Genomic DNA, 22,628 nt, shown 5'->3' on the forward strand with positions numbered 1-22,628 from the left:
CCCTTCCCCCTTTTTAGCCCCGTCCTGCGTCACTGTGAATTTAGGGGTTTTACCCTCTTCCTTCTCCCTCTTCACTGTGATGTCAGGGGTTTCATTCTCTTCCTTTTTCCCCGTCACTGCAATGTCAAGGGTTTTACTCTCTTCCTTTTTCCCCCTCACTATGACATCGGGGGTTTGACTCTCTTCCTCTCCCCCCTGCACTGGGCTGGACTTCTGAATGCGTTCTCGAAAAAAACCTGGCTCTGGCCCTATCTTCAAACATGAGGTATACCATTATGATACAACTTTGAATAGCAACCATAAAGAGCAAGCTATCTCTGGCATCTAGGGAGAATTTAAACATCCCAAAAGCCATTGTAACAGACTTAAAGGGGGAGTGGGCAAAGGGTTGGGAGAAAACACTCCCCTTTGTTCCTTCCCAAAGGTCAGTACTATTATCACTAAATCCCCAGAGGTAGCAGTTCAGGTTACGGCAGGAAAACAGCCTTGAGAACAGCATCCAAATGAAACCCACAGGCATTGAATTCATAGCACCATAAATCCAAAGTAAGAACTCAATAATAATTGCGGATATTTGAGTTTTACTCCTTTATTTGTTGATAAGACTTAAACCTGCCACTCCTTTTGGCATAAATTTGTACCAACAAAAACCCAATATATTATACAGGATGGTCCTGATGAACCCTAAACTCAATACACACATGGTGGCACAAGAACAGTTATCCTTCTTTGTCTACAAGCCTCAAACCTTGGGCGCCAAAAATATGTCTTGGTTTGAGGGGAAAAACCAAAATGTTTACCCACAAGCGGGGGAGGGGGCCTTCTCCACAATAATCATGCCAGTCTTTATCAAATTTAAGAAGAGGATCTTTTAATATAAGAAGAATAACTGTTCTTAACTTATATATATATATATATATATATATATATATATGTAAACAGACTAGTGCAAACCACTTTCCCCCAACACCACAGAAGAGAAAAAGAAAACAACAACAAAACCCAGCAGGTTTTCCTCCGGGAGGAAAGTTATACTTAGGCAGTGTCAGTGTCACAGCCTGGCTGGCTTCAGAGTGGGTTTCCAGTCCCTCTCCAGCGAGACGGACGAGTGGTGAGCTCTCAGATGAACTCTGTCTCTTCCCTCTGTGTTTCTTGTCCAAGAAGCAGAAACACGAGCGACCAGAAGCAGTCCGGGGCAGGCAGCAGTAGCCTCAAGCAGCCAGAAGCAGTCCCGGGGCAGGCAGCAGCAACCTCGAGCAGCCAGAAGCAGTCCCGGGGCAGGCAGCAGCAGTGAGACAGCCAGAAGCAGTCTGAGGCAGGCAGCAGCAGCCAGACAGCCAGAAGCAGTTTGGGGCAGGCAGCAGCAGCAAGACGGCTTCTCCTCCACCCCGCACACACACAAAACTCCCAGCCATGTGTAGTCCTCAAGAACAAAAGAGACAAACCTGCCCCCACCCAAGTGATCAGCAGTTAACTATTTTTTTTTGTTAACTACTGGCATGGGCAGTTAGTGGCAGGGGAGAGAATTTACACAATAATTCCAAACTATAACAGTCTGGGACTCACCCCAGCATGTCTGAAGTATGGAGTGACTCCCAAGAGCCATTTATAACCCTTAAAAATTGGTTGAAACCAGCAGGAATGACCCCCAAATGTGGTCACCTCACCCCCCTCAAAATGCAACTTCACCTCAGTCCTTCAAAAAGAGGGAGAGCCTCAAAAAATGTTTATAGCCCCAAAATTGGTGGAAAGCAGTAGGATCCTCTCCCAAACAAGGTTCCTGTGTGTCTCCCTATGGGGCCTCACTCCAAGTGCAGGAGCCACACGTCCCCCACAGTCCCTCAAAGCACTTCCCTCAGGAAAGGAGGTGTGGGGTGACAGCCCTGATTAAGCCTTGATGAGTTGAGGGAAATGCCTCAGCCCCCCTGGACGGATGCTCCCAGGAGACAAAGAGTTTTCGAACTGATAAGATTAACAAAGGGTGGAGTGTTGTAAAGAATGACAGGGCCCTCCTTTGCAATATCTTTTATGACTACTCAAGGAGCCATCCCCCTCAGGCATCTGTATCACCTTGTCAACATTGACTTTAGCCACATGACACCACCTGAAGAAAAGAAAGGTATAAAAAGAAGTGCAGTTTTAACTGCAACTAGGGGGAGAAATGCCATGTCTCTGTGGGGGGTAACTGCTGGCTGCCTGTCCTGCCTCCTTCCGCCTCCTGGAACAATGTAAGGGTGAGGAAACCATGTGCTTTCTATAATTTATATCTTATACTTCACTTTCTTACAAAGCTTATTCCTTTATACATTCTATCTTACATCTTATGCTAACAGCTACTTTGAATCTTACTCTGTAAGCACCTTCTTTACTAACTGTGTTTTGCTACTATAATACTAGTAACAGTAATTTGCTTTACACTTTGCTAATTTATATTAGTTATTGCTGTCTTTTGCAGTGTGGAGTTTCTTTTTCAACATGTGCGTTGATGAGAAGCAGCTCTGTTCTTTTGTGTTAAAGAGAGAGTGGTGTGCAAGCTATTTTATTGCCCTATGTTATTGAAAGAGTGTCTAGATAAGTGTTTTAGATGGCTGTGTTTCTAGTTAGTAGTTCTTTGTTGCTATTTTCTATCTGTCGTGAGAGTGCAATGCACTGCTGTATGGAAACTTAAGTTTGATGTGCTTGTCTCTGTAAAATGTGTTTTGTGCTGGTTTCTTTTGGGGTCTTTTTTATCAATTAAATAGAATCTTACAGCTAAATGTTATCACCAGCAACACAAATCCCACAATAACTATCACATACTTGTATTCATAAATGATATTTTGGGAGCTGTTGTGGGGAAAGTTCTTTTCTAGCTCTTAAGTGTGGTCTCATAGCAGAGGTTAGAAATCCTTCCAACCTGTGTGCTGGCCATGTTGTTAGGCAGTGTTGGGAAACATAAGGCTCTAATTTTCTGGAGGCGCTTATTGCTAATAAGTTTCCTTGGCTTAAGTGTGGTCCTCATAGGGGAATCAAAAATCTTTCCAGCCTGTGTTCTGTCCAGAGTTCTGCAGGCAGTGCTGGGTTCATACAGCTTTGATTATCCTGAGAACGCTTATAACTAATAACTTTTATTTAATATAGGTAAAAATAGAAATCTTTGCATTTCTGTGTCACTCCTCCCTTTTGTGTGACAGGAGGGTACCCCAAAACCTCCCTCTGTCATTCCAAACCTCATTTTACTCCTCCCAAACCCAACCCCATTGCCCTTCAAGCCCCATCCCAATCCTCCCAGTTTGCATCCAAGCCCTCCCAAATTCATTCCACTCCTCCTGGATTTGTAGTCCCCCCTCTCCAGATTCTGACTCCTCACAGGTGGGTTCAGGTTGGATTAAGCCATTTTGAAAAGAAAATTTAGCCACTTGGGATGGGATCAAGGCATTATGAGGTGACAGATCAATCCCTCTAAAATTTTGCACTGCAAAATGATAGAAAAGTATCACTTGGCCTGGAAATCCTCAGTTTTGGGGAAAACTCCCTGAATTCCCCACAGAACCTGAAATCTTCCTGAATATCCCTTTGAACACCAAAGTCCTCCCCCAAATTCAAGCAAAGTGGTGAGGATTTACATATATTTGTTCAATTTCTTTACATTAACCAAAATTTCAAGTGATTTTAAATGGATGAAGATGGACCAAATAAAATCAAAACCCAGAAAAAGACATCATGTGGGTGTGCATGGGATTGGGTTGGGTGGCCCATAAAGAGGTAGAGCCATAGAGACTTGGAATCATGGAATTATTTAGTTTAGAAAAGATCTCAAACATCACTCAGGATTGGTTTTGGGCACCAGAAGAACCAAATGGATGGAGCGGGTGAGATGGCTTAGGATCAAAAGTCAGGAAATCCCCTCTTCCCAATGGATTTCAAACTTCAGTCTGTGTCCCCATGTGTGATGATTTTGACTTGGCAAGATGCCAGGTAATCTCTTAGCACACAACATCCCTACTTCTTCCCCTAAAAAAACAAATCAAAAGCCATAGTTTGGTATTATAAGGCATATTAAACAGAGGAGAAAATAAAATAGAAACCAAATAAAATACAAACTACACACTAAGAATAAAAGGTAGCAAGAACAAACAGAAAAAAAAATTTCTACTTCCCCACTAAAGATGAAGAACTGATAGAGGGCCTTGGTCTCTCCCCAGGTGCTCTGGCTGCCACCCAACTCCTTGCTCATCCAGCTGGAAGAAGGAGGAAGATTCCTCCTCCCTCTCTTTTTACATCTGAGATGACATCAGGATATGGTATGCAATATTGCTGGCCCGTAGAAGTCAACTGGCCTGACCCAGCTTGAGTCAGCTGATTCTCCAAGGCCTGCTCTAAAAAACAAAGCCTAAGTCCGGGCCTAACTAAACCCATGACACCATGGATGTTCCTCCCCCTGTGTTCATTCAAGTGCCCACAGAGAACCAAGAGGACGAGGAGAACACCACCTAGGTTTCTTCGCAACAGGGATCACTGGGAATGTGGGTCACCAGGTCTGTTCAAAACATGGCTCCTCTGATGGGTGATGGAGTTGGAGTAGCAGATGAAGCTCTTCCCACAGTCGGGGCACTCGTAGGGCTTCCTTTACTGGTGGGTCCGTTGGTGATTGGTTAAAGACCAGCTCTGGGTGAAGGTCTTCCCACACTCCCCACACCTGTAAGGCCTCTCCCCAGTGTGGATGCGCTGGTGGTTGACAAGGTGGGATTTCCGGTTGAATCTCTTCCCGCAGTCAGTGCAGTGGAAGGGCCTCTCCCCTGTGTGTGTGCGCTGATGCATGAGGAGATCTGAGCTGGTCTGAAACCTCTTCCCACACTCGGCACACTCATAGGGACGTTCTCCGGTGTGGAAGCGCCGGTGCCTGACGAGGTTGGAGTTGCAGTTGAATCTCTTCCCACAGTCAGTGCAGCGGAAGGGCCTCTCCCCCGTGTGCGTCGGCTGATGCCTGAGGAGATTGGAGCTGTTCTGAAACCTTTTCCCACACTCAGCACACTCATAGGGCCTCTCTCCAGTGTGGATCTTCTGGTGGCGGATCAGGTTGGAGCTCTGTCTGAAGCCCTTCCCACATTCCCCACACGTGTAAGGCCGTTCCCCAGTGTGGATGGGCTGGTGGCACATCAGATCAGAGCTGTCCCTGAAGCCCGTCCCACATTCTGAGCACTTGCAGCACTTCCCCCGTGAGTGAAGCTGCTGTTGTGCCACCAGGTCAAAGCTCTGGCTAAGGCTCCAGCCGCATTCCGAGGACAAGCTGGGTGTTTCCTCCTCGGAGCAACCTGGGCTGTGGTTGGAGCACCTACTATTGCAGCATCTCTGTTGCTTTTCCTCCCTGACGATTTTGTGCACCGTGGAGCCATTCAAAACTGTCTCTGCCATGAGGTTGTAGCGGGGGGATTTGTCCTCCGTGCTCTCCGTGCTCAGCTCGGGGCCTGGGGCAGGAAGGAACAAGGACACTCAGGGCATTTGCCTCCGGCCCACAGGGAAGGCCAAGGACATCCCCCCAAACCCGGCCCCGGCAGGACGGCATCGGCAGCGGGGTTCTCCTGCAGCCGGGGCCACGCTGGGCTGGAAGATGCAGCACAAGAGAGGGGCAAAGGGGCACTGACTTCCTCCTCACCTGCCTGGGGGTTCCGGGGCATCTTCCTCTTCCTCACAGCCTCCTCCTCCATTCTGACAAGCTTTGGGAAGGTGAAATCCTAGTTTGGGGGGAAAATAAAGTGTGAATGCGTTGGTATGGGGGTTCCTCCTGCCCAAGTTCCTCTCTAGAACATACTGGGCATCTTGTGTTCCCTTCCCCCAAGTCCCACTGCCCACCACAGGAGGAGCAGGGATGGAGCTGGGCCAGCTCCCAATTTCCCAGCATTCCCAATTTCCATGTTTGGGTCTGGGGGCTGTAGTGGTTGCCATGGGCAGGTTTGGTAGTGGGGTCTCCAGGGGTGGGTTCTGTGAGCAGCTGCCAGAAGCTTCCCCGTGCCTGGAGGAGACAATGCCAGCCGGCTCCAGGAAGGGCTTCCTGGGACTGGCCAAGGCCGAGCCCATTGGGAATGCCGGGAACGGATCTGGGAGAACATATTTCAGAAGGAAATGAAAGTTCCTGTGCAGGGGAACGTTGCAGGCAGAGGAAAGCGAAGGGAGAAGGTGGGCACAGCTCTGAAGACCCCATGGGCAGTGCAAGAGAAGGGGCAGGAGGTGCTGCAAGCACCGCTGCTGAGGGTCCCCTGCAGCCCGTGGGGAAGGGCCTGGGGAAGCAGCTGTGCCCCTACAGCTCAGGGAGGTGCAAGGCAGGGCATAGAGTCACCTGCAGCCCAAGGAGGAGCAGGGCAGAACACAGAGTCACCTGCAGCCCAGAGAGGAGCCCACAAAGACCAGGGGGTGCCAAAGGAGGCTGTGACCCTGGGGGAGGCCCAGCATGGAGCAGGGGCTTGGTAGGGACCTGCTGAGCCCTGCAGAGAGGACCCCACGCCACAGCAGGTTTGGCCCTGGCAGCACCTGTGGCCCTGGGGGGCCCCACGCTGGAGCAGCCGGTGCCTGAAGGGCTGCACCCCGTGCAAAACGGACCCAGGTGGCAGCACTTTGGGAAGAACTGTTTTCATGGGATGGACCCACACTGGAGAGGCTCGGGCAGGACTGTCTCCCGTGGCAGGTATCCCATAGGGGAGCAGGGCAAGGACTCGAACTCCTCTCCCTGAGCAGCAGCACCAACAACTGAATGGGACCCCCATTCCCAGCTCCCTGCACTGCTGGGGGGGGTGGGGGGGGGAAGGCACAACTGGAAAGGACAGAGGGGTGGGGGGGAAGGGGTTTGTCGGGTTTAGTTCTACTTCTCATTCTCCTGGTCTCATTCTGACAGTAACAATTTAATTCACACATCCACTCGGAGTCTGATATGCCCGAGATGGTGCTCGGGGAGGGATCTCTCCCGCTCCCCATCCCAACTCCCGAGCCCTTCGTTGGATTTTCCCTGCCCTGTCTGCTCGCAGAGGGAGGGAGAGCGGTTTTTGTGGGTCCCGCCCCCAGGCAGGGTCCCCGCCCCCCCGAGCTGTCCCGCAGCTCCCTCCTCAGCCGGCCCGGATCCATCTGCTCGCAGAGCCCGGGCAGCATCTCGGCGGCTCCGCAGGCCACTCGCTGCTCCCTCCGGGCTCCCAGGGACCCCTCCGGCCTTCCGTGTGCCCCCGCAGCCCCTCCCTGCCCATCCCCTCGGAGCGCCGATCCCGGCCCCGCTCGCAACTCCCTCGGCCCTCGACAGCAGCAGCAGAGCCCGCGGGGCCCGACCCAGCGCCAGGGCCGGCCCGGCAGCGGCGAAGCGGGGGCAGCGGGGGGGAGAGCGCCCAGGGCACCGGGGTGGCCCTGACCGATTCTGCCTTACCGGGCCTTGTCTGACCCTGCCCGGCGCCGTCTGACACGGGCCGGTCCTGCCCGGGCTCTTCCGCCGATCGGGGCGAGTGGGAAAGTTCCGCCCGGGAAACGATGGGCGGGCCCAGTAGAGCGAGGCTGGGGGAAGTGCAGAGGGCCCATTGGCTGCTGTGCCTGTCACTCTTTGATCCTCGGCACTCATTGGCCGTTTCCGCCGTCACACTTCGCATTGCCCGCGCGTTGCCATGACAACCGCGGAGTACTCGGGGCCTAGAGGAAAGCGGCGTCAGCGCCTGCGCAGTGACGGGCGGAGACCCTGATGTGGCGGGGGAGGGGAGGACTCCCAACATTTTTTCCATGTCCTTTCCCGGAGCTTTCCCCGTTCCCCTCCGGAGCTTTCCCCGTTTCCTCCCCGGAGCTCCTTCTTCTCCGGACCACCCGCGCCGTGTTGGCCGTTACGGTGCAGGTGGAGAAGCCGCGTAAGCCCCTCCCCCCACCCCGGGACTACCGTCAGGTCCCTCTCACCATCCCCCCAAAAAAACCCTGAAATCCCGAAACCCCCACTTGGGACCCCCAAAACTGCCCCAGGATGCCCAAATCCTTTTCTGGACCTGCCAGAGCCCCTCAAAACACAACACACCCCCGAAAACCCCAAGGCTTTGCCAGAGGCCTCTAAAACACCCCAGAGGTCCCCAAAATACCGCAGAGAACCTCCCAGAGACCCCAAAAACACCGCAGACTCCCTCAGAACTTTCATCCAGACCCGTACATCAGAGTACCAGCAGAAAGACTGAGGGTCTTGCCATACAGTGACAGATTTTTTCATTTTTCCTCACCTATCAGTAAAGCCTGTAAGAGAATCGAGGGGCTCCCAACAGCATTTCAGGGCTTCATAAAAGTGCAAATTGTGATGCAGCTCTTTGTGTTGTAGAAGATGAATACTGACTGTTCCAGAGAAGCCAATCGTTGCAGTTTGAAAGTGCAGGGAATGCTGATACAGCCTCTGTAATGTTTAAGAGGTAAGGAGTAAAAATATAATCAGTGTCTTTAGACCAGCTCACATCAGCAGTCACTGACGTCCTTTCATAATCAAATGGGCAATCACCAGCAAATGTGCAACAGTTTTGTGCATTTGATTTGGAACAATAGCCATTCTACTCTCAGCCAAGGGTCAGACAGATCCCTGTCCCACTAAATAACAAAGCACATGGCTGAGGTGTTCCTGTAATTGCCAAATGAAAAGGTAGGTTATGATCCCACCAAGATGCATAACAGGTGTTTAGCTTTTGGGCTATCAGCTGTAGTGAGGCTTTTGCATCATCAGAAAGAGTTCTGGGAGAGCTGAACTGAGTATTGCCTCTCAGCAACTGGGATAGTGGGGTTGGATCTCAGTTGGAGATTTGGAGTAGTGCCTGTCTTGGCTTGAGCTGGCCAAATGCCAACTGCCAAACACAGAGCCAGAGCCTCTCCTCCCCCCACTGCCTCTGCTGAGAAAAGGGAGGAAAAGCAAAAAAATCCCTCAAACTAGGTTTAAACTTAAACTAATTATATATGTTTATACAGAATAGAGAAAATTAAGGAAAGAACTACAATATAGCACACACCGACACAAGTTAGATATAACATCAGCTTTCCACCTCCCACCGAAAACAGTTTCCATCACTCTAGATCTACAAGCCCCCCCAAAAGACACTCAGCAAGAAACAGAAAGTGTAACAACAAAATGTTTCTTCTACTTTCCTGAACTCAAACAAAACACGATGTAGCAGTGACAGGAGCAGGGCCCAGCACAGCGGGGCAGCAGCAGCGTGTCCTGCCTCCCCTGCAGATGTGATGGCACCTGAGAGAACACCTTCTACTCCTGTATTCGTATCTCAGGTTTGTGTCATGTGGTACGAACTATTTCTTTGGTTGCTTAAGTCAGGTGATACCTGTCTCTCCTAATCTACGTAGATTCTCTGAGACTGCTAATTTGAGGCCTGGCTAAAACTACCACATGGGCTTACCCAATTAATTGTTCCTCTTAATCTTTGTAAGTATTTCAGTGTTGATAGTGAACAGGGAATTTCCATTATTGGGGAGTGAACTGTTTGTTCATAATTCTCCATCCCAGGTATTGCTGTGGTGATGAGGTTTGGTTTTTTTCAGGAGCTATCGGTAGGCCCATTGCTGCTAAGTGATGCTTTCAGGCTGACAGTACCATCTAAGCTCTCCCCTCTGTTTCCACAGCAATCAGAGTATCGTCCATAGAATGGCAGATAACGGCATTGGGAAGTTGTTGGTGAATGGGCAAGAGAGCTCTGGCAACAACCACTGACCAATGGACGGGCTGTTTTTCATGTCCAGAGGAAGAACCATCCAATGATACCATTGGAGGGGTTCACTCAAATTTATAGATGGCACAGGAAAGGCAAATTTGGGTCATCTTGTGGGTGTAATGGAATTGTAAAAAAGCAATCTTTCAGCTCAAGAATGATTAAGTGCCAATCTCAAGGAATCATTGTTGGAGAGAGCATGCCTGGCTGCGGAGGCCCCATACCTTCCTTGACAGCCTTGATTTGTCTCAAGTCATATAAATGCCGTCATTTGCCATTGCCTATTTTAATAACAAATACAGGAGAGTTCCTTGGGCTCATGGTGGGAACAACATGGGCTGGGCGCAGTTGCACATCGAGTAGGTGATGTAAATGGAGCAATGTTTTCAGTGGAATCAAATGCACTGAGCTGTCAGAAGAGGTTACTGTTTCGGAGGCTGCCACATCCACGCTGGCGCTTCCTGAGGTGGCAGCGCGTAAACTGAAAACACCTGAGGGGTTGGAGCGTTGTGTTTCGGCACTGCTTGTGCCTTGGCACGGTTCCACAGCGCAGTGCGTGATGGGTTTCCCTGAGGAGGATTACCGTCCCGATCATATTTGGAACGGCAGTGACTTGCAAAGTGCAGCCCCTTTTTGCGCTTTGGACACAACTCAGGATCAAGTTGGTTTTGTCTGATCTTTGCAGTGCTTGCAAATGTGCCCAGTTTGCCACAGCCACAGCAGATTTGCTGTTTAACATTCATAGCTGCAAAAGCATCAGCCATGGCCTCATATTTGTGATTAAGTGAATGAAGCTTGCTACATTGCTGTGGTGACTAAAGGTAGTACAGGTCACAGCTTAATGTTGTGCAAGTTGGGGCAAAGGTGTATCATTTATTGAATGCAAGTGCAACAATTTATAATACTTGGCGGAGGGATATACAGACTAGAGGGTGGGGAGAACAAATATAACTTTCTACCATAGCACTAAAGACTTTGCAAACCATTCAAACACTTCACAAACTATTGTTTGGTATTCTTGTGACTAGGGATTAACTGAGTAACATAGTCCATGCAGGAACTAAAACAAACAGTTCTTTTGCCTCAGGATTGCTTCTGGTTCCAGGAAGATGTGGCACTGCCCCACACTGGCAGAGTTAACAGTTCTTCGTCACTCTTGCTCAGTTTCCTTTCTTCCTGAGGTCTGTGATCATCTCTGTGCCTTCTTTCTGAAAACCAAGTCCTACAACATGCTTCAACCATTTCAACTAGATTGGGGTATCTAATGTCAGCAACATATTCCTATAATCCTCATTAGCATTGGCGACGGCCGGTTTAAGAAGAATAATATCTTGGGCTTCTGTCTGTGGGACCTGTTTTGCTGGTGCATCTTAAAATCTGTGAGTGAATGAGATGAAAGGCTCAGTAGAGTCCTATTTCATTTCAGTAAAAGCCTTTGGTGGTTTCCCTTTGAAGAATGCACAAAAGCATAATCTTCTAATACGTTCTAAAACATCACGTGGGTTTTCTCTTGCTTGTTTATATGGGTAATGAAAGTCACCCTTAATGTGGTCCTGGGTAACCTTGCAAGCAGGGTCCTGGTCAGGTTAGGGAAGGTATTCTTCTTGCTTTTTCACTATAAATGGCCTGAAAGCGTTTTCCCAGAGTGTCAGTTGTACCACACTGAGAATCAGTTCAGCTGCCATCCAACAGTCTTAGGGAGTCAGCGTGTGAGTTTTCATAGCACAGTGAAGTAAATTGCATGTGTATGGAGAATCTAATCCCTGTTCTATCAACACCCTCTGTAACTCTTTTACCATGCTGAAGTCGATACTTTCCCCTTGCCCCTGTTTGCCTTTTGCATCCTATATAACCTGAGTGAAAATGTGATTAGTGATTTCTATCTCTTCTGAAGCCACGACTTCTTTCTTGACCTGTACCCACACATCATGTGAGTCAGGGGGATACAGATCCGTCTTTCATTCTGGACCTGGTCTCCCAGGGTCAAAATTATCGTCCTTGTCATCATCATCCTCAAAATTGGATGTAAAAGAATGTTTTGGTACCATCGACTTAGGATGAGCACTGTTCTTGGGGACTGCCTCCAGGAAGGGAGGTGCAGATGGGTCTGCAGATGTAACGGGAGACGGGGCCCTCTGGTCTGTCTCCTGTACAGAGTCTTTAGAGTCTTGAGGGGCATCGGCCGCAGCCTGTGCCCTCTGTGTATTTGAGGTCTCAATTCCATAACCATACACCACAGGGTCTCAAAAGTTCGGCTGCGACTTTATCGCCTTTTGTGGCTTTATCCCATATCTGCACACCTGCCTTGTCCCAGGTGTTTGCGTTAAAGATCGTAAATGCATTCACTTCAGAGATTTCTGAAGCTGCTTATTTCAGTACACACCTCAGTGAATGGCTGTCCAGTGTGACTTTATGTTTATCCATTAAGCTTTCCCTTAAACGCAGGACGGATTTCTCTTCAGAGGATGCAGCGCTCCCCACCACTCCCATTCCTCACAGCTCACCTGTCTTTCCACAGGCGTTAGGCTGGTACCAGCCTTCTGCTGTCTTTCAGCACTACTTAAGTTCCATGAGTCATCATCCAGCCTCACATAGGGCACCATTTGTGGTGGATTAAGACACAGCCTTTTTTCTCTTGCAGGAACGTTGGCGACTTTATTAAGACAGATACACTATTTATATTCTTTAGGCCTTTTTCTGTAAATTTTCAGTCTATCTCATCATGGACTTGCAGGGGTTCCTTGTTGTTAACTGTTGCAAATCACAGAAGACAAGCGGGTTTTTTCACAGCTTTGTGGTTTTCTTTTGTTCCTCATGGTTGTTCCAAGTTCTTTGTTTGCCAAGCCTTTCTGCCCAGAAGGCCAATAATATTCTGTCAGTGTCAGACAGAGAAGAATTTTCTACTCCTACAAGAGGGAATTTGTTGCACAGGGAATGGCAGCAGGCAAGAGCCCCATCCCGAGTTGCCCCAGCTCCATCCCTGCTTCTCCCAAGGGGGGCGTTGGGCCTGGTTGGAGGAGGAGAAGGGCTGGAGGGGGTGGAACTGTGGAGGTGGAGAATCTACGTAGATTAGGAGAGACAGGTATCACCTGACTGAGTAACTAAAGAAATATTTCATACCAGATGATGCAAACCTGAGATATGAATACAGGAGTGGGAGGTGTTCACTCAGTTCCATGATGGCCAAAGTAGAGGCAAGACACACAGCTGCTGTCTTGCTGTCTGAGCCCTGCTGCTGCTGCCGCTACTTGCATTTTGTTTGAATTCAGGGAAGTAGAAATATTTTGTTGTTATATTTTCTGGTTTTCGGTAGATGTCTTTTAGGGTGCTTATGAATCTAGAGTGATGGAATCTTGTTTCGATGGGGAGTGGAGAGTTATTTCTTGTTATTTCTAACTTGTGTAAGTGTGTGTTGTAGTTTCTCTTAATTTTTTCTTTTCTGTATAAATATATATAGTTAGTTTAAGCATAAACATAGTTTGAAAGGCTTTTTTTCCTTTTCTCCCTTTTTTTGGCGGGGCAGGGGAGGAGAGGAGAAACTTTGACTCTCTGTTGGGTAGTTGGCATTTTGCCAGGTCAGCCCAAAACACCCATGTTGGGAACACACCTGGCTGGGGGTCTCCACATCCTCCTGGTTCCTTGTGGGCACTCGGGTGAACGCAGGAGGAGGAACCTCCATCAGGACACAGACTAACGTTAGAAATTCATTGGAAAGAAGATTTACTGATTTTTGACTCAAAGAACCTCACCTGCTCGATCCAGCTGTTTCTTCTGGTGGCCTCACGCAACCCTGAATGATCTTGCTGAATTCTATGGTTCTAATTTTCTATGGCCCTGCCACACAACCCAACCCCGTGCACACTCACATGGTGCCTTTCTTTTGTCTTTGATTTGCTTTTGGTCCATCTCCATCCCTTAGAATTACTTGAAATTGGGGCAAAAATAAAGAAATTGAACAAAGACATTTAAGGCCCCACCATATCACTGGGAGTTTGGGAAGAATTTGGGGTTGAAAAGGATATTCAGGAGGATTTTGCGGTCCTGGGGCTATCTGGGGGACTTTTCCCCAAAATGGTGTGCCCAAGACAAGTGAATTTTCTCCATCACTTTTCATGACAGCAAGTGTGTCTCAAGAGAGGGACTCAAACAAAGAAATCCTTGGGCAATTATTACCTCAGAATCTAAACTCCCCCACTCTCACATGAGAGCCCAGACCAATAGAAATATCAGCAGCTGAGCTCTTCTCACTCTTCGTGGCTTTGCCACATTACCAAGTGCTTGCCACAGGGTCACCTTCACAACCCTGAGGTGGGTTTTAGTGGGGTTTGTAGTCCCTGCTGTGATATGGTTGTTACAGTTCCCAGACCACGATCTCTGGGCTGTCCATTCCAGATGTTCTTTTCTAAGTCCTGTTTAAGCTGCACTTTGTCTATTCTACTATTAATGTTTCAAGTGTCAGCTCTGGGATTCACTGGGACACATCTTTGACTTCCAGAACACAGCCATGGAATTCTGAAACACTTCAACAATCAGCCCAACAGTTGCAGCCCCTTCTGTCTGCTCTCAAAGAACACCAGCTGTCCCACCCCTCCTGTGTTCTCAGCACTGTCACAGCAGGACAGACACTGAGCAGCAGAGAGCTGAAGGCCAACACTAGGGCACAGAAGGAGAGTGGGGCAGTGGAAAGAGCAGCTTGGAAAAGACCAACTGCTGCTTCTCCCTGGCAGTGCTGCTGTGCTGGGACTCTGCTTCTCTCCCCTCTGCACAGGGCTCTGCCCTTCCACATTCACGGGAGCATTCAAAGGACAACTGGATGCTTCAGGACCCTTGATTTTGCTCAGGGGCAAACACAAGATGATTCCTCCTTTAGGCTATTTATGCGTAAAATGTAAGACAAAGAATGAATTAGAAATGGGATAAATCATCAAGTTTCATCTTTGCCATGACTCAGAGCACAGACCCAGATTTGGTGGAGGCAAACAGAGCAAGAACGAGAACTATGGACGCTGTTCCTGAGCCTGCCGGTCTATCCTGCTTAACACAGACATAACAAAACTGCAGGGCTTGCATACAAACAGCATCTGCATCCCAACAACTCCCCCTGTCTTGTTTTCAAGCTGCAAATGTGAAACTTGTGCAAAACTACCATTAATCCTATGTTGTATACAAGAAATAAACCAGGAATACAGAGCACAATACAAAAACAGGAGCAGACCCATTAATACCAGAATAAATGCTTTCTTTAGACCAGATCTTATACATATCTAGTGAACTAGACAACTTCCCTGAAGCCTTTTCAACTTATCAATACCTTTATTTATTGATTTAGAATGATCACTGTTTCTTTCAGAATTTATTGTTACGAATCTTTACTTAAGCTAACCTTAAAAACCTTTATTAAAATTTTCTTAGAAACAAATAACTTCAATGAAACAAAATACCTTTCATGACTTTTTAGGGTTTGTGTTTTCTTTGTCTTTTAACTTTTATTTGAGGGCATTTTTAATATGGGGGTTGTTCTTGAAATCTTTAAGTATTTCTGCAAATGAATAACATTTTTCATCTCAGAGTTATGTGTGTTCTGCCTTTCACCCGTGGGTGCCTGTGTGTAGATGAGGAGCTGTGGCTGTGTCAGAGGGACAGGTGCCTCAGTAGCACATCCATCCATCTTCACACCCTCACACACTCCCATGCATCTTTCATCCAGGCCAGCCTCCATTCATGCAGGCACTCAGAACAGAGCTTAGGGATTGGCTTTCTTGTGTCATAATTCTGAAATGAGAAATTGTGTTCTTCTTAACCTTACACTTCTCTGTGGATCTTGAACTGCTGTGACAAGAATATAACTTTGTAAAACATAAACATATCTCTGCCTCGTGTTCAGTTTAAAAGGCAAAAATTCTTTCACAAACATTCCCATAGTCTAGAGGGAAGCTTTTTATTTTCTTTTTTTTCCTTCTACTTTTTTTTTTGCATGTCATATATGGCAGCTACTAAAGACAAATAAACAGTCATTGAAATATCTTTGTGTTGGGCTACCAATCTATTATAAGGTGGCAAGTCTCAAGAGCATAACATTTTGATTATTTGACTTATGCATATTGTGCAGAAATGAAATATCAACTTGCAGACCTAAAACCAGGATAATTCCACTTATGAAATACCAGCTGATGAATAGAAAAATGCTTGTGTCTGCATTCCAGTTAGGCTTTGTTATTGCCTTGATTATATTACCATAATTTAAAATGATTGTGAACAATGAAACATAAAATCCATGACATAAACTGGCAAAATCAATTATAAATGGGTAGCTAATTGATTTTAAAACACTTTTCAAATAATTTAAAGTCCTGCCACGCTCAACTCCCCATGATGGCTCAGAAATGCCATTCGTGAGGACAAGGACAACACTGGCAACCAGGGATGGCTGTGAAATGCCACAATGCTCCTGCCAAGGGAGGAGGAACACACAGACACAGATGAAATCAGGGTCTTATCCTTTCCTGGGCTCTGGCTGCTGCAGGGCAATGCACACCTGAGCCCCCACGGGTCTGAGGCCAGAGATTCTGCTTAGGCTGGGAAAGGAGCCCAGGGAGGAGTTGCTGGGGGGAAGGTGTCTGTGCCACAGGGACAGCAGGGGGGTGCCCACATCCCCCTCCCCAGCATTTGTGGCAGCAACTCCCTCTCCCTCCCTGCCTGTCTATGCTGGGAGGAGCTGTTCCTCCCAGCAGCCACCTCCCTGTGCCCAGCTCAGCTCCCTCCATTGCTCACAGAGCCCATGCCCACCCCACTGCCCAGGGGCAGCTCTGCCTGTGCAGGGGCTGGAGAGCAGATCCCAGACAAGCTGACATGGCTGGGGAGGGAAAGGTGTTCTGAGTGAATGTTTCCTGAGAAGTGTCCTTGGACATGGCAGAAGATAGAGCAGAAGCTGAGAGAAGCCCAGAGCCAGTGTAGCTGAAGGGACCCTGGCCTGCCCATCCCTGCCCTGCCCTGCCCATACCCACCCTGCTCATCCCTCCCCTGCCCTGCCCATCCCTGCCCTGCTCATCCCTTCCCATCCCACCCCTGCCCTGCTCATCCCTGCCCTGCCATGAGGAGGTCACTCCTTCCACCCACTCCTTCTCTCTGTAGGGCCCTGGGGAGCTCCTTGGCCGTGCTGAGCTGTCCCTGGCAGGAAGCAGAGCCCCTGCCCCAGCGTACAGAACCCTGGGTTGCAGGATCCTGCTCTGCAGGACAGCCCTGGGCACCCGTGGCTTCACCGCCACTCTCACAACCCACAGCCAGCCCTGCCAGCAGGGAACCTTCTTGCCCTGTCCCTCTGATGTTGCAGAGTCCTGTTCTGGAGCGTTTTCTGCTGCTGCACACCAGGAAATCCAGAAGAGCCATCCCAACAGGTCCTGTCAGTGGTGGCATTTGGCAGGTGTGACACTTCCAGGAACTCACCTGCACTGCTCTGCAGCCAGAGACTTACCCTGGAAAAGGGCTGTGAAGGTTCCTCCCCTGATGAGCTCTCACCTCTCCTCCCACCCCAGGATACCTTTAACCTCTTTCTCACTTCTCTTATCTGCCCTTGGGTCCTGCAGGTCCTGCCCTGCCCTGCTTTGCCATATGGCAACGTCCCCTCTGCTAGAGGAACTGGGAGAGTCCTTCTGAGGGATCCTCAAAGCTGTGGGGTGTGCCAGCTTTAGCAGATCCCTGCAGGAAGGGGAGTTCAACTGTCCTACATCCAGAGAATTATCAATTCAAACACTGGGAAGGTTACTCCTGTACTGAGAGCTCAGTCCCCTCCCAGCCCCGGCTGCCTCTCACCTCTGTCTCTTCTGTGCTGTGCCCTCGGTGTCTGCAGGCAGTGCCCTGAGCCCTGCTGGGCTGTGCACAGGAGCTGCTCCTGGTCAGAGCTGTCTCTCTGCAGCGCTGCCGCTTGCCAGGAACTCCCTCTGTGCCAGGAGCCCTCTCTGTGCCAGGAGCCCTCTCTGTGCCAGGAGCTCCCTCTCTGCCAGGAGCTCCCTCTCTGCCAGGAGCCCTCTCTGTGCCAGGATCTCCCTGTGTGCCAGAAGCATCCTCTGTGTCAGGAGCTCTCTGTGTGCCAGGAGCATCCTCTGTGCCAGGAGCCCAGCCTAGCTCAGCAGCACAGCAACAGACCAAGGCATTTAATGGCCCTCTGTGGGGTTTGGTGCTGAGTCCCTGAACTTCAGACCCTGAGGAACGCAGAAAAAATCTCTTGAGAAGGCAAAGTGTGATTCAAACTGTAAACTTTCTTGTAGTGCTGATAGGCCCCACTGAGGGACATGACCGAGAAAACAACCCCAGGATTTTGTTGTAATTGGGAGGGTTCTGGGAGTAATTTGGGAGGTCCTGGAAAGGGTTTGGGAGGTTCTGGAGGGCATTTGGGGGGTCCTGGGGGTAGTTTGGTGGGTCCTGAGGGGTCCTGCAGGGACGGTGGGGGTCCTGGGTGGGTAAAGGATACCCCTAGGGGCCAGTTTTGGGGGTCAGGGACACTCACAGGGACAAGTTTGGTGTCTGGGGGAACTTGGGGGTCCTGGGGGGAATTTGGCACCATCCTGAAGAGTCCCTAAAATGATCTGGGGAGTACCGGGGGGGCATTTGTGGGGGTCATGAGGGGTCACTAAAGATGTTTGTAGGGGTCCTGGAGAAATTTGGCGGGACAGGGACAACCCTAGGTGGGAGGCTGGTAAGTCCCGATAGGGTCGTGGGGGTCCTGGAGAAATTTGGGGGGTCTGGGACACCCCCAGGGACAAGTCTGGGGGGTCCCTGCAGGGTCCTGGGGGGGTCCTGGAGAAATTTGGGTGGTCAGGGGCACTCCTAAGGGTGGATTTGCAGGGTCATGGGCAGCATTTGGGGGTCCCAGGGGGAGTCTGGGGGACATGGCACAGAATCATGGAATCATCAGGGTTGGAACAGATGTTCAAAACCTTCTAGTCCAACTGTCAGCCCCACACCACCATAATGACCCCTAAATTGTGTTCCAAGGTGCAACATTTAAACACCACCATAAGCATCTACTTCCCTTTCCCTCCGGCTTAGATGTGGTTTGGAAGGATATGGTGCTGGCTGACATATCTTTTCTTCCCTCTGGCTCAGCCATGGTCTGGGTGAACATGGTGCTGGTTGATTTGTCTTCTTTTCTCTCTGGCTCAGCCATGGTTTGGGTAGACATGGTGCCTGTGGATTTGCTCCTTTTCTCCTCCTCCTGATGATGCTGTACCACACCAAGCAGTGTGCAGTAGGCAGTGGCCAGGGCCCAGCAGGTTGCTGTGAGCTGCACATCTCTGGGACTGCTAGAGCATCTTCCTTTCACATAGCTTATTATTTTGTCAGGATCCTGCAGCTGTTCAGGGGTGAACCTCCAGATTACTTGAGGAGAGAAACTCTCCAAATACTGGCCCATGTTCTCCCACTTTCCGTGCCACTCAACATTATCAAGTCCCAGAGCAGGCTTCCAGCAAACCTCCCTAGAAGGCCCTGTGAGTAAGCACACGTATCCACAACCAGTAAGTTTAACTTCTGCTGGACCTTCCCATAGTCCTGTCTGGGGATTTTTAAATTTTACCAAGATTTTCTCTTGAATAGTTAAATCTGAAACCAAGGATTTACCATGAATTAACATTGGAGGTTCTACTCTGTCACCTGTGAATCGCAAGTGATTTAAAACATATAGGGCTTTATGAAGCCTTTCAGCAGGCATACTCCCTTGTTCTCCCTCCTTTTGTTTTAACAACAGGTCCTTTAGAGTACGGTGTGCACGTTCAATCATCGCCTGACCTGTGGGGTTGTGGGGTATGCCCCTAGTGTGCTGAATGCCCCATAAATTACAAAAATCAGCAAAGCGTTTGTAGCCATATGCTGGACCATTATCTGTCTTGATAGAGTGAGGAACCCCTAAAACAGCAAAACACATGTAAAGATGTTTGATGACAGGTCGTGTTCTTTCTCCTGTCTGTGCAGTAGCCCATATGGCCATGGAAAGGTGTCAATACACACATGAAGGTATTTCAAACGGCCAAATTCTGGAAAGTGTGTCACATCCATCTGCCACAATTCTAAGGACTGTAGTCCTTTAGGATTAACTCTCACACCTAAGCCTAGATCTAATCTCTCACAATCAGGGCAAGATTTTACAATCCCTTGAGCATCATGTAAGGAAATGTGAAACTGTCGTGCTAACACCTTTGCAGATTGATGGAAAAAGGAATGGGATTGCCTTGCCTGGCCAAAACTGTCCAAGGGAGGACCAGTCCATGCTGGGGCCACTACTAAAGCATCAGCTCTGTCGTTCCCTATAGCAAGACCCCCTTTCATTAAGTGGCTACGCAGGTGGGTAATAAAATAGGGTTCAGTTCTCTGGTTCAGCAATTGTAACAGATGTAGCAAAAGCCCAAGCAACGTTGCGTTTTTCACCTCTCTAAGCATAGCTCGTTCCAGTCATAGTACAACTCCTACCACATACAGGGAATCTGACATAATATTTACCGGTCTGTGGTGCCAAGTTTGAAAAGTCCACACTACAGCTTTAAGCTCCAATGTCTGTAAGGAATCCCAAGGCTGACCTTCAATGATGTTCTCATGCCACTGGCCATCAGCAGTTTGCCAAGTACTAACAGCTTTATGAGATTTCTTCCCTGCATCAGTGAAAACTGTTTCCCCTTCAACAGGAGCCTCAGATAATTTAGGAGCTTGCTCAAAAGCCTGATCTTGCAATAAAGCAAGCAGCTTGTGAGGAGGATAGTGATTCGTAATCACACCCCCAAAACCTGCAAGAGCCACCTGGAATGGCATTGAAAGTCGCAGTAACCATTCCAAATAATTTTGCACAATGGGAACAATAATGGTCTGAGGATCCAGACCTGATATCTCCTGGCAGCAAGCTTGGCCCTTAACAATCAGCTGAGATAACAATTCAATCCGAGGCATAACTGTCTTCCTGGGCTGGATTGACAAAAATACCCACTCTAGCACCCTCAATGGATTAGAACTAGATTTCTGCCATTGTGTTATTAAGACAAAAGGATGCTTTCTTGTCTCCAAACATTCCTCAGCACCTCGAACTTGTCCTGAGTTAATGACCATCAAAATGAAGGGACAGCCCTCTGCCATATGGGCAGCATGGCAGTTTTGAATTTTTTCCTGAATCGTTTGAAGTGCTTGTTTCTGCCTGCGGCCCAAATATCTGAGATCCCCAGCCCGTGTAGAAGTACCAAGTAGGTGAACTAACAGCTACAGATCATCATTGGTAATCCCACACAGAGTTCTGACCCACTGTATATCTTCTACCAATCTCTGAACATCAGTAAGAGTGCAAATTTCCGTTGAAATGTGAATCTTTTGTGGCTTAATAGATGACTTTAATATCGTCCATCCTAAATATTTCCAAGGCTCTGTTTGCTCAGGGGCTATTGTCAGACCCCTGCAGCCTAACTGTTCTGTTACCTCTCTCAAGAGAAACTCCTTTCTAAGCTCCTTCCCTGAAATCAAAATATCATCTAGATATTGGTAGACCAACAAATCTTTAAACATTCTTCTAACAGGTTCAAGAGCCCATGCCACAAACGTTTGGCACATGGCTGGAGAATTTCTCATGCCCTGAGGAAGAAGAACCCAATGATATCTCTTAGCAGGCTCAGCTTTGTTAATAGAGGGGACTGAAAACGCAAACTTCTCAGCATCATCTGGATGCAAAGGTATGGTAAAGAAACAATCTTTTAAATCAATAATCAACAAGTCCCAACATTCAGGAATCATTACAGGTGAAGGCATTCCTGGCTGTAAGGACCCCATATCCTTCATTACTGCATTGACTGCTCTAAGGTCTTGCAGCAGCCTCCATTTACCACTTTTCTTAGGGATAGTGAAAATTGGAGTGTTCCAGGAACTTGTTGATGGAACAATGTGACCTGCAGCCAGCTGTGCTTCCACTAACTCCTGAACCAAAGGATCATCGTCCTGCCTGGGTTTAGCACATTCCACATCCGCCAACTGTCGTCAATTTTTCATAAAGAGCAACAAATGCGAGGGAGGCAAAATCAACTCCACCAACTGCTGAGTATCCTGAGGGATCAAGACATCCCTCGTAAAAATATACCTAAGCATCAGCTGTGTCGTTGGAGCCTTCAAACCATTCTGAATAACCGACTGCTGCGTCTTTTCTAACAATTTCCAATTAAAGGGCTCCCAATGCAACCCAGCCGGGGTTGCCACAACCGGAAAAGCAGAAGGGATCAACTGGCCTTCCAAAACTGCGTCGCGGATAACCCCTTTAAACCTCTGAGACCGAGCAGCTGCCTCACCCAAGCCTTCCGGATTAACCAAATTACTAGGAATATCGGAAACCGAAAGCAGTGCGATACGGGCAGAGGGAGAGGGGGGACGGGGAGGAAGGGGGAAATTCACCATACGCGGAGCCGCGTCGGGAACCAGAAGTGAATTGGACAAACCCGGAGAGTGCAAAGCAAGATCACTAAGTTTAGAAAGAACCTCTCCCAGAGCCGCGCTCCAGGGAGTGTCCTGTGGAGGATCGTCTTCCTCCGCGACGGAGTCCTCATCGTCGGAGTGGGGCAAAGGTGGAAACCCACAACGTGCCGACCTCGAAGAGCAGAGACGCGATGAACAGGCCACGGAGTCCGACAAGCGCGATCTGACTGCAGCTCGGCACGCGGGCTCACGAGGAACCCTCCATGAGGCCTCAGCAGCAGCGGGACCGAAAGGAAACCTAGCAGCGGCGGCAGGATCATGACCGGCGTGACGGAACACAGTCTCAGCAGTAGCAACAGAAGCGGCAGGGGTGGCGGAATCGGCCACAGCGGTGGGAGCGGCGGAGGTGGCGGTCGCGCCGGCAGCACTCCCGGCGGCGACAGCTCCAGCAGCCGCAGTGCCTGATGTGGCGGAAGCCTCGGCAGGAGTGGACAGCCCCTGCCCCAGCAGCCG

At 49.1% G+C, this 22,628-nt stretch overlaps 1 protein-coding gene across 1 annotated transcript; it reads right to left on the reverse strand.

The window, feature by feature from the left end:
* Positions 1 to 852: 852 nt before the first annotated feature.
* Positions 853 to 22,435, reverse strand: LOC139684195 (zinc finger protein 239-like). Its single transcript, XM_071579799.1, has 5 exons — positions 22,288 to 22,435; positions 7,595 to 7,687; positions 7,385 to 7,509; positions 5,636 to 5,714; positions 853 to 5,447 (listed from the first exon to the last, which is right to left on the reverse strand). The coding sequence occupies exons 1-5, from the start codon at positions 22,433 to 22,435 to the stop codon at positions 4,609 to 4,611; spliced, it is 1,284 nt and encodes a 427-aa protein (XP_071435900.1). The 3' UTR covers positions 853 to 4,608.
* Between the last annotated feature and the right edge of the window lie 193 nt (positions 22,436 to 22,628).

This window comes from Pithys albifrons, chromosome 36 (genome assembly GCF_047495875.1).
Source record: "Pithys albifrons albifrons isolate INPA30051 chromosome 36, PitAlb_v1, whole genome shotgun sequence".
Lineage (NCBI taxonomy): Eukaryota > Metazoa > Chordata > Aves > Passeriformes > Thamnophilidae > Pithys > Pithys albifrons.

Bases quoted from the DNA above. Each gene is read 5' to 3' on its own strand.
- LOC139684195 (XM_071579799.1), bottom strand. From the start codon at position 22,435: ATGATCCTGCCGCCGCTGCTAGGTTTCCTTTCGGTCCCGCTGCTGCTG. The intron at 7,688-22,287 runs GTCGGCACGTTG...CCGCCACATCAG, and splicing joins TCGCGTCTCTGCTCTTCGAG to GGTCTCCGCCCGTCACTGCG. The intron at 7,510-7,594 runs GTGTGACGGCGG...CACTTCCCCCAG, and splicing joins CAACGCGCGGGCAATGCGAA to CCTCGCTCTACTGGGCCCGC.